Here is a 12,250-nt window from a genome sequence, read left to right as displayed (position 1 = left end):
TTTTATTTCTATAGTAGATTTTAGCCAAAAGGAAAGAAGCAATGGGAAAGTTACATTTTAAATAAAATTAGATGTATTTTCCTCATGGGAAATTTTCATGTATGCTTTTCCTGAATTAAAGACTTCTCAGAATCCAGATGTAAAATTACTGGTTGTAAAATCCAGATGGTGAAATTAATCATCATTATATGATTTATGATTATATTTCAATTACAGATTATTGAATTTTAATAAGTAATTATAAACTTGCCAGCCAAGATCAACGATTATATCTCTAACAATGAATAATCCATGTAACAATATTATATTCTTATTTTATTTTGTACAAGGGTAACTGGCAAGGCCTATATCCACCAGACTTACTGTAAGACCATAGATAACTTATAAATCCTATTCCCATCTCTTAAGTCACTCAAATTTTAGTTTGAAAATTAGTATTTAGTTATAATTTTAAAATAAATTAAAGATAAATTATTATATTAAAGATAAAACACTGCACCAGACAAATATTCCAGTATAATATTTGCATAGTATTTAACCCTAGGTTTTCTATTAAAATGCTCCTAACATATATTCAATACATGTTTGATTTTATGAATTTTAGATTAGTCAGATCTTAATATGCTCTAGTTACTCCAACAACTGATTAATCAACCTATTGCAAAAGACGGCAATGTATATTTTCACAGGTGTAACATTTACAGTCAAAATTCCCTTCTGGTATAACTAATCATTTTGTAGTATATTGTTTGAGTCTATGGTCATATTGGATGTTTTGATAAAAAATAAACACTTCAGCAAGTTAACATTGTACTTTAAATGTTAATGTTAAAACAATTCCTAGTGGCCAGCCAACATTAAGAATTATTCAATAAATTATTAGACACTGCACAATCAGAGCTGAGTCAATTCTAATATGAGCTCTGCTAAAAAATTAATCTTTTAAAAAAAACATTTGTATCTTATTTTAGTATATTTTATGTAAGTTTTATACATGCATTTGGCTACATCTTTTGTCTAAGGGTTTCTTTAGGGGACAAATGTCTAAGAGTTTTACGATTAGAAGAGAAGGTAATCTGATTTGTTTTCCCAAAATACATTTTAACTTTGGTCACACCTAAGACTGATTAGTAATCATTCCCTACATACTACATAGAGTTCTACCACTGAAAACAAAATTCCAGATAACACTAATTCAACATGTGTTTATTGCTTAACTGTTGATCACAGAAATTGGGGCCAGGCACTGAAGCAAATAAAACAATATTTATAAAGAACAGTTACAACCTGGCATAAAACATCTCACTTTTTTTTCAGCACCACAGCTTTTATTTTCATTTTGTTGTTAAGGGAAGAGAAATAAAGTGTTTGCGTAGTTCCCCAAATTAACTCAATTCGTGGTGGTCCCAAAATTGTGGTCCAGATTTTCTGACTTCAGATCCCAGGCTTTTCTCATTCATTCCACATAAATACTGTGCTATCTCTTAATAAGACATGGAAAATGGAGCTATACGATTGGACTAATTGTCTGTACATATTTTCTTCATTTTCCAATATAAATTGTTCTAAAAGCTTGGAAACATTGAAGGGATCCTGTTTCCTATCCTTTCATCTTCATTAGGAAAGATCTGGAGGAATAAGGCATTCCAGGGAACTGCCTGGACAGGGAACTATTTATTAACCAAAAAATAAAATCAGACAAAAGCATTGGGTTAAAAGGCATTATCAATGCACTTATGTTTTCTGAATGTATGCATAACCAAAAAATTCTCAATGAAAGAATTATTCACCATGTTTCGATTTTTTCTTCTCATATCTTTCAGTATTTGTCATTTGTACCCTGGCCTGTTTGTCACTTACGTTGGAGCCAGGATGTGCCCTCATCTCTGGAGTCAGCAAGTTTCTGTCTGGAATGAAAGGAGCTTCTCTTTTCAGACTGTCATCTTACTTGACTACCTTTCTTTGTGCATTACTTAGTTTAGTCTCAAGGGAATACTAAAATCAAAGGTACCCTTTTAAATGTTAAGTCTAAGTTTCTTAAGCCACTTAAGCTTCATAGTAACAACAATATTCCCAATAAGAGAAAATAGTTGGTTTTCTAGCCTGTCTCAAACACAGTATTGGTTGATTAAGAAGCACAGAGTTTTAGAATTTGGATTGAATTTCTGCCTTGATATGAATTATGATTACTTTTATTTTAGGAGGGGAAACCTAATGTTATTGTTGTAAGCCTCAGCTTTCCAAGAGTGAAGGACTTCTGTACATCATTATTGGCCGAGGGTTATTCTCAAATACAAATAATCAAACTAAGATAATATTTTATTTGGTAAGAAAACAAGCTTAAAATCCCAATTAAAGGATCAGTTTCCAATAGAAAGCAAACTTTAGAAGAATATGAATGATTAATATAGGTTAGTGGTTGTTATTCAGAGAGAGCAAGAAAAGAGAAAAGGAAAGCGGTACCAAGGATATCTGAACTCTGTAATATTTTATTAGTTAAAACATATGAATAAAATATGGTGAAAAGTTGACTAGACTGTGAGTACATGGGCATTTGCTAAATTACTCTCTGCTTTTCTGGACACTCAAATTTTCATTGAAAAGGAAGGAAGGGAGGGAGGGAGGGAGGAAGGAAGGGAGTGATAAACAAGGAATATGTTATTGTTATTTTATCTTTGAATAGTAAAAGGTAAGACAGAATCATTTCATTTTAAATAATCAGGATGAGATTGTTATAAAATAATGTAAAACCAATAGGAGTATTTTATAAATGGGCAAAACATAAAGAGTAACTGTAAAATAAAACAGTAACTGGTACATTTAAAAAATCTTGGAAACATTGTGAGCAAGTGTTGACTGGCAAAGAGGTGGGACAAGTCATAGGCTTTTGCTTTTTTTTTTTTTTTTTTTTTTTTTTCCTGTTTACACATCCTGTAACTGCACTTTATCGTCTTGTCTGGCCCTTACTTAGAGATTTTCATTTAGGAGATTAAATTGCACCTGTGAGCCTGCATCAAGGAAACTAGAGGATTAGAGCATTTGAAATGAATATCTCTGTTATCATATTGGTCAGAAATTACTTTAAAATGTATCTTCTTTCCACTTAGGGCCAAAGGAAATTCTGTTTTTGGAAGTGACTTTCGAACATTTGAGAATATTAAAATCAAAGAGAGATGCTCAGTGTATGAAATTGGGAAGAAAACCCCAACAACTCCCCACCGGGAAGGTGATTATGTCATGTTCTATTAACTAATCCTTTGGTGGAAAGGATTTACCTCGAGGACATTTGTAAGCCCTCATTTCACACTCCCACCATAATGATCATTTTCCCACTCAGCTGTCCAACTGCGGAAATACTTTGCATGAAGTGACAATTTGACTCTGATGAGAGGCCTGATTTTATTTTTGTTTTTCACTTTAGATAATATATCTGCCTAATAGAGTAGGGAGATAAAAGCTTGGGTCAGTAATTTTCCATTGGCAATTTTCACCATGTTCAGTAAATATATTTCTATCTAAAATAACATCCTGGACACATATTTAAAAATAACATTCTTACATCACACACCAGGGCCTATCATGGGGAGCGGGGAGGGGGGAGGGATTGCACTGGGAGTTATACCTGATGTAAATGACGAGTTGATGGGTGCTGATGAGTTGATGGGTGCTGATGAGTTGATGGGTACAGGACACCAACATAGCACAAGTATACATATGTAACAAACCTGCACGTTATGCACATGTACCCTAGAACTTAAAGTATAATAATAATAAAAGAAAAAAAAACATTCTTTATGATTATAAATATAACTCACACTTACTATAAAGATTTCGAAAAATAGAAAGTTACCTGTAATCCTATGAGTTACACTCTGCTAATATTTTGATATATATTATTGCAGGTTTTCCCCCTACATGTATATATTATTATAAAAGCAGATGTTTTTCTGCATGTACAATTAAGATTATTGAAAATACTTTATAACCTTGTTTTAACATTATGTATATATTTGAAAACAACTTGTTTTTAGGTTTTAGGTTTGTAACTATTGGCTTAAATGTGGCTTTGTCAGAATTAACACTTTGTTCACCAAATATTGAGCTGAAATTAAACAGTGGCCTGCCAGGAAAATTCATAGGGTATGACGGAGGTATACGGAAAATTTTTATTTTTTATTTGTATTTCTTTTTTAAATACATATCCAGCATTATTACAGTATCAACTTGTTCCATAAAATCCTGCAAAGTTAAAGTTACAGGACACCATCAAGCTCATTGCAAAGTCTCTGTGATATTAATAATATATCTATACTCCGAGGAAATGAGAGACTAATATTTATTGGGCACCTACTTTATGTCAGGCAGAATGCTGAACATTTTGCAAATACTGCCTTATTTATATATAGCATTTCTCTATGAAAAATTGAATTTCTAACCCTTATGTCCATCAAGATCAGGACAAGATAATGTAGGTTCAAATTCCTGCAACTCAAAGAAAGAAAAGAAGGAGGGTAGGTTTTGATTAGAATTATTTAAATTAACTGATGAGTCAATATACATATTATTAATTGTATAACTCCTCTATTTTCTTCTTATTTTGAGACTAGAGGCATAACCTTAGTGAGAACTAAAATTTTATCTTCTGTTGGGTAGACTTTGCCTTATAAGAATGCAATGTGGCTGGGCGCAGTGGCTCATTCCTGTAATCCTAGTACTTTCGGAGGCCGAGCAGGCGGATCACCTGAGGTCAGGAGTTCGAGACCAGCCTGGCTAACATGGCAAAACCCCACCTCTACCAAAAATTTAAAAATTAGCTGGGCATAGCGGTGGGCGCCTATAGTTCCAGCCACTTGGGAGGCTGAGACAGGAGAATCGCTTGAACCCGGGAGGTGGAGGTTGCAGTGAGCCAAGATCGGACCATTGCACTCTAGCCTGGGCGACGGAGCAAGACTCTGTCTCAGAAAAAAAAAAAAAAAAAAGCAATGCAATTTACTTTTGCATAAAATGTATTCTGTGTGCTGCCATATCAGGATTGCTTAGTGCATATCACTGCTTTCTGGGGAGAGTTTCTGCCTTCTGCTGATCTAGAGGTAATAGAAGATGCCTGTGGAATATATTTTCCTAGAGTTATAATCAGACATGCTATGTGCTCACATCACAAGTCATCTCAATACAAAGTGGCATATGATTTACTTCAGTTACAGGAAATGAAAATTTGATTTGACGTGTGACAAGTTCAAAGCTCTATTTTCTTGCTCACATTACAGAAATAGTTTGCTGTTTGTACATTGGTTTTGAATAACCCCTTCCCTGGGTGGTCTGACTTACAGTATCTATAGATATACTGTTGCTCTTATGTTTGTGATTGTCACAAGTAATGTATCCTCTATCTTATTAGAAAGGGACATGACAAAATTGCCATGTGTTCATGGGGCTAATGCTTTTGCTTAGAGTCAAGTGGTCTGATATTTTTTTATGTGAGTGTTTGCCTTAACCATAGTTAACTTCTGTCCAAGAACAACTGGGGCACTTAGAGATATTTCATCCATAACACCTTAATTTTGGCCTTCCCATTTATTATTTCTCTGGATCCTCATGACAGAGCTCTATTATTATTATTTTTAAGAGCACAGGTTCTGTCTGAATCGGCTAGTGGAAGGTTTGAATTCCAGTTTAAAGTACTAACTGATACTTCAGGGAAAGAACTGACCTTCACTAAGGCTCATTTTCTCCATGGATAAAATGGAAATAATCATCACTTCAGATTTATGGGGTACTTAGGGAGGTTAAGGCAATGTTTATGAAATTCTTAGCACAATGGCTTGCTCAAGGAATGAAGTCCATCATAATCCTCTTCAGTGGGAGGCAAACATAAAGGAGAAAAACACAAGTAGGTTAAGCCAGACATTTGCCTAAAGCCACATAGTTGCAGAACTGGAGTCAGATCAGCCATTCCCGTTTTAGTCTTTTTAAAATTTTAATAGGCTGCTGTACTTTCTTAATTAAACACATATGTGTACATGTAACTGTTACTTTTAAATGTGATACTTTGTCAACAAATGTAATTATCGTGACTATACACTGCATCAGACATAGTGGTGAGGCAATGCAGCTCTAACAATCAGGCTCACGTACAACTACAAAGTTCTGTTTGTATGCCCATGCTCCCATGCAAATATGCACATAAAAGTGTGTGTCTACATGCAGAATGTGCCCTCTCTCAAAGTAAACAGACTCTGCACATATCCTGCTTCAAGTTATGACTCTTTTATAACTTGGACATTTATTCAGAGCCTCTGCTTCCTCATTAGTAGAAAATAAGTAATAGGCCAGGTACAGTAGCTCACTTCTGTAATCCCAGTACTTTGGGAGGCCAAAGTGGGCAGATGGCTTGAATTCAGGAGTTCAAGATCAGCCTGGGCAACATGGTGAAACTCTGTTTCTGCAAAAAATACAAGTTTAGCTGGGCATGGTGGCACACCCCTGTGGTCTCAGCTACTCAGGAGGCTGAAGTAGGAGGATTGCTTGAGCCCCTGGGGTCAAGGCTGCCCTGGGCTGTGATCAGGCTACTGCACTCCCGCCTTTCCCATCTGGGTGACAGAATGAGATGTTGTCTCAAACAAAAAGAAATGCTAGTACCTGACAGGTAAGGTTATTAAGACTAATTAAGATACTGCCTGGATGTCCTTAGAGCAGAGCCTGAAACTAATAAAACCTGGATAAGCCTTAACTGTAATTGTTCTGAAGCAGCACTTACAGGAAATTCTGAGTCCATCACCAACCAGCATTTAAGAAGGAGCACCTGCCCAGAGGAAGTCAGCTTAAGACGTTGTAAATAATTCTGATGGAGCATAGACAGTTTAGCAAGTGGCTTTCTCTTCACTGGGGATAGGGTTTTGTTGTGTTGTTGTTGTTGTTGTTTTGAGATGGAATTTTGCTCTGTCACCTAGGCTTGAGCAGAGTGCCGCAATCTCTGCTCACTGCAACCTCTACCTCCTGTGTTCAAGCAATTCTCCTGCCTCAGCCTCCTCCCAAGTAGGTGGGACTACAGATAGGTGCCACCACGCCCGGCTATTTTTTACATTTTTAGTAGAGATTGGGTTTCACCATGTTGGCAAGGCTGATCTTGAACTCCTGACCTGAGGTGATCCACCTGTCTCGGCCTCCCAAAGTGTTGGGATTACAGGTCTGAGCCACCGCACCTGCCCAGGGGATAGGTTTAACTTGTGTCAATATACCTGTCTTTGATCTAAGTTCAGGCCAACTTCCATTCCCCAAATTTTTGTGGCCATCACAGACCTAAGACTGACATGCCAGTTTCCAGAGCCTTTGTTCTACTCCAGAATCAGAGTTCAGAGGTTCAATTCATCAAATTCTATGCAGATGCCTTCAAAGACTATGTCTATGTGCACAAAGAAGCCCGCCATATGCTTATGAGCATTAAATGCATTAATATATGTGAAACAATCATAATAATGACTGGCACATAACAATAACTACATAAATGTTCCTTGGTGTTGCTGTTGTTGTTATTGTTATCCTCCATTTATTCAAAAAGAATGTATCAAGTGCCTGTAGATGTTTTGGGCACAAGATATACAAAGGTGAACTGAACAGACCAGATCTCTGCCTTCATGGAGCTTAGCGTGTGTGTGTCTGTGCTTGGGAGGGGGAGTGTTTGGTTCACAAAATAAACAAAGTTCAGTATGTTGAGCAGAACAATGAATGACTGTGCTACCTAGATGGGTGGTTAGAGACTACATTCTTGGTGAGGACAGACCCATCTCCCTTGTTCGACACTGTCGCTCCAGTATCTTGTGAAAGCCATAGTGGGTATCTGATTTATGTTGGTTGACTAAATAAACAAATAGGTGACTTTCTGAGAGGGAGCCCAGTTAAATCTGGCACCAGAGGTTTTGGGTTTAGGTAGTATGTGCAGACATGATGTAAGGCATGTAGTTTGTGGATTCTGTTTATGTGGCAAAGTCTGCATCAGAGTATACCCGGGTGGATGTGGGGAAGAGAATGAGGTTATGAAAGCATAGACGTACGTAAGTAAAGTCTGCATATATGTGAGGTAACATGAAAAGTGAAATCTTTGGTTGTGTGATTTTGAAGTAAATCTGGGCTTGGGTGTGAATCTAAGTGTCGGTTCTGACTGAGGTAAACCTGGACTTGTGTCAGTGTGTGAGATTAAAATCTGAGGTTTGTTGTATGAGGGACAGAGCATTAATGAAGAGTGCTTTGCAAGGCAAAATCTAAGTGTGTGTGTGTGTGTGTGTGATCTGAAATGTAATTGTGTGTGAGGCAAATTAGGGGTGGTAAAAAGCAAATTCTAGAGGATTATATAGAAACCAGGAAAGGGCTTACGTGAGTCAAAGGGCTTTTGTGACTCTCAATGAAGTAAGAGGACTTCTCTCTCAGTCTGTGTGTTTGTGTTGTGTGTGTAACCCAATTCAGGACTTTATGTGAGAGTGTGGGTTTGCAAGGCAGATTCTAGAACTGGATGTAATTGTGAGTGTCATCCTAAAGATCAGGATGAGGCAAGTCCGGGGTTCTGGGTAGGATTGTGAGTCTGTAGTAAATTTGAGTTTGCATGTGTTAGTTGTAAATCAGGACTTGGCTTTGAGATGAATCCACCTGGGTCAGCTGGGTTTTTGTGCATGAGGGACGTCCGAAAGCTTTGTGTTTGTGAGGCAAACTAGGAAGTTAGTGTGGGTGAAGCAGTCAAGTGCTTGAGTGTGAATATTTCTAAGACGTCTGAATTGCATGAAAGTGTGTGAAGCAAGGCTATTGCGCGAGCGGGCAGTGTGCGCCTGTGTGTGCGTGTGCGCGCGCGCCAAGTTTGGTTTGTGATTGTGATGGGCACCGACGCTGCGTCAGCCCGGGAGGCCACGTTAGGGTTGGGGGTGCGTGAGGAGGTGCGGCCGGGCGAGAGGTCCAGCGAGCGAGCCAAGCGCGCCGCTACTCCGGGCCCCTGCGCCGCGCGCGCTAGCTGGCTGTGTGGCTCTGTGGCTCGCTAGGGACAGGCAGGAATCGGAACAGCACTGCCGCCTCTGGCGCGAAGGCTCAGGCGCCTCCTCCCGCCGCAGTCACTGTGGCTCGGCGCACGCTGCCGGCAGCTGCCCTTTCCGCCTCTGGGGAAGAAAAGCCCGCGGGCCGCTTTCGCGCTTGAACCATGGCCTCGGGCCGGAGAGGCTGGGACAGCTCCCACGAAGACGATCTGCCCGTGTACCTGGCCAGGCCGGGCACCACGGACCAGGTCCCGCGGCAGAAATACGGCGGCATGTTCTGCAACGTGGAGGGCGCCTTCGAGAGCAAGACGCTGGATTTCGATGCCCTCAGCGTGGGGCAGCGGGGCGCGAAGACTCCTCGGAGCGGCCAGGGCAGCGACCGAGGCTCAGGGAGCCGGCCCGGGACCGAGGGGGACACCTCGCGCAGGGGCCAAGGCCGGGAAGAGAGCAGGGAGCCCGCGCCCGCGTCCCCCGCGCCCTCCGGGGTGGAGATTCGGAGCGCCACCGGCAAAGAGGTGTTGCAGAACCTCGGCCCCAAGGACAAGGTAAGGGGGCCCCGTCACTTCCCTGCTTGCCTTCGTTCCTTTCTCCAGCCCTGGCCGCCATGGCCCGGGCACAACTTTCTCCAGCTCACTTTGCACGGGGCTGGGGGACCAGGAGGAGGAAAGGGGCATCCTCCACTGAGCTCAGCACGACTTCCTAGCCCAGACCCTGGATTCGCGCGTGTCGCCACTTGCAGCATCTTCGTGCAAGCGCGGAAAGAATGCCCAGGTTCCCCTGCCTGGAGCCGCGTCCTTTACCCCTGCCTCCCCGCCGCACTCCTGGGCCATCCGTTCTGGGTGGGTGTGTCAGCCCGGGAAGGCTTAGTGATTTCCAGCTCTTCTCTCTGTATGAGTAGCCAACAGCACAATTGTCTTGCCCGCCTCTGGCCCTAGATTAAATCTCAACCCAGGTCACCAGGGCAGAGGGCAAAGTGATGCTGGGGATATGGGGGTCATCTCCATAGTGCCCGGATGAAAGTACAGGAGGGGCGGTCTCCCCTCTGAGTCTTCAAACATCAGCTGTTCCTGAAACTTTTGGGTGTGGAGCCTCTAGACTAAACACGCGAATCTCTCTCGATGCCTCGCTTCTGTCTTAGCACGGCATTTCACATCTGTGTCTGTAAAGAGTGTATTTGTGTACACAGCTTGGCACAGGACCGGGTATCAAGGGGTCCAGCTGCCTCTGCAAGAATAGCATTATATTTTAGAAAATAGACGAGAGTATTAAGAGTGCACATTAAACTAGCATGAGATGCAAATTCCCTGCTGCTCTTAAATGTGCCAAAGCCAATTTCTTCTGTATGTGTATTTTTGAGAAACTTATGTCACACTGAACTGACTGAAGGGATGGCATTGAAATCTAGCTTGCCCTGATTTATGTGTCTATTTCATAGAGAATCAGAGATGTAGTTAAGAAATTGCAGGGCCTGGCAGGGCTGGAGCCTTCAGAGTTCAAACTGAAGCTTTCAGCTGGTGAATAATAGTAATCAGATGCCCTCACCCTTGTCTAGGTAATGGCCGCAAAATCCATCCGCATGTATTATTCTGCACTAATATGGTTAGGAATAATAACCTGAAATGGAAATGTCTGCCTCAGAGCAATTACAGTTAATGCTTATCTAGGTTTTAGTTGTTTATCCATTAAAATGCAATGAGCTAGTGAAAGAACAGCATCTCTCTCCACTGTTTGATTTTTGAAAGTTTAGACAAACCAACCAACCAGCCTTTAACTACTAAGACCACCAGGGAAAATAAGTGCTGAAGTTAATGCTGTTCGAGGATACCACTTGGAAAACAATGTCGGTTTCCTCTGGAATCATTCATTTAGTTTGTGATTTTCACACCATCCTTTTAGTGTGTGTTTCCCCTAAGCCTTTGCTTAGGGGAACAACGTTTTAGGGAAAACTTCTGATATTTTCCAAATGTTTTGGTTGATACCTAAACTAAAGAAGAGCCCTATAGAAAGGTTATTCCTTTCTTCATGTCTGAGTTGATCCATATTGAAATGTTCCCTTCCTGACTGGAAGGGGCGGGAGTAGAGATGGAAAAGGTCGGTAACAATTGCTGTGAGTCAGTGCTATTCCCTTTGCTGAAACACCCCTGATGTAAGCCAGATAATATGCTGGGTTTGCAAGATTTAAGAATGGTAACTAGAGAAAGGGAAAATATTCCTCCTTTAAACCTAGCAATTCTGCCGTTTTCCTCCCTTTTGCAAACCCTATACTTTTGGCTACTAATTGAGAAATAATAATACAACCTAAGCATCAGCAGGATTTCTAGTGCTACATAGTCATTTGTAAGTTTGGGTTTGCCATCTGCTTCATCCAGGCCATGTTATTATCTCTAATTTGGTCAAATCACACTGTTAGAAGAGACCACAGAGGTTATCAAGTTCTGAAGTTGTTGTTTATTCCCTTGAGGGTAGAGATTGTGTATTTGGATTTATCTGTGTGGCTACAATGCTTGGCACATTGGAGGTGCTCAATAAGTGTTTGATACACTAAACCTCCTTAATTAAACCATCTATTTTGCCACATAGCTGGCAAAATGATCATCTGGCCTCTGCTTAAATATAACCATTGTCAGGGAGCTCACTACCTCATGAAGCAACTTTTTAGACAACTTTACTTAAAAAAAAAAATTAAGCCCAGATCTGCCTACCTGTAGTTTCTACAAATTATTCTTAGCTCTGACCTCTGGAAATATAAGGGTAAATATGTTTCCTTATTCTGAGACATTTTAATGATTTTTAGGTATGTGCACTCTTGTATCTGTCAGAAAAGGCTGGGTGATGCCACAGTAACAAACAACCCCCTACTCTCAGCAGCTTAATAAAAAACATAACAGCATATTTCTTGCTCCTATTTGTCCAGTGTGAGTCAACAGGAAAGCTCTATTCATTATTGTGCCTAACTTGATGGAGGCTCCATCTCTACATGTCTGTGAATAGTATGTGGCAAATTGTATACACACTTAATTCCTTGCTGAAATAATGAACAAGATGTATGCTCACATTTCATTGGCCAAAAACCATGTCTATACTCAGCTTCAAAGGAATTGGTGGAATACAATCTCGCCATGATCCTGTAAGACCAGAAAGTTTTGGCAAATAGCTCTAGTATCTCTCCCAGATCTGGAGATGAACTAATGGAGTGAAACCTGTCCCAACCTTTACTAGTTACATGACTGTAAGCA

General features: G+C 40.4%; 1 protein-coding gene across 1 annotated transcript in view; it reads left to right on the top strand.

Annotated features, from left to right (window-relative positions):
* The first annotated feature begins 8,411 nt into the window (after positions 1 to 8,411).
* The window catches only part of DPYSL3 (dihydropyrimidinase like 3), a 123,309-nt gene continuing 119,470 nt past the window's right edge, over positions 8,412 to 12,250 (top strand). The window contains 1 exon segment of the mRNA XM_017872415.1: positions 8,412 to 9,559. Within this exon segment, the coding sequence (XP_017727904.1) occupies positions 9,179 to 9,559 (381 nt within the window). The 5' untranslated portion in view covers positions 8,412 to 9,178.

This window comes from Rhinopithecus bieti, unplaced genomic scaffold, assembly GCF_001698545.2.
Source record: "Rhinopithecus bieti isolate Rb0 unplaced genomic scaffold, ASM169854v2 scaffold_757, whole genome shotgun sequence".
Lineage (NCBI taxonomy): Eukaryota > Metazoa > Chordata > Mammalia > Primates > Cercopithecidae > Rhinopithecus > Rhinopithecus bieti.
This window is presented reverse-complemented; position numbering and strand designations above follow the sequence as displayed.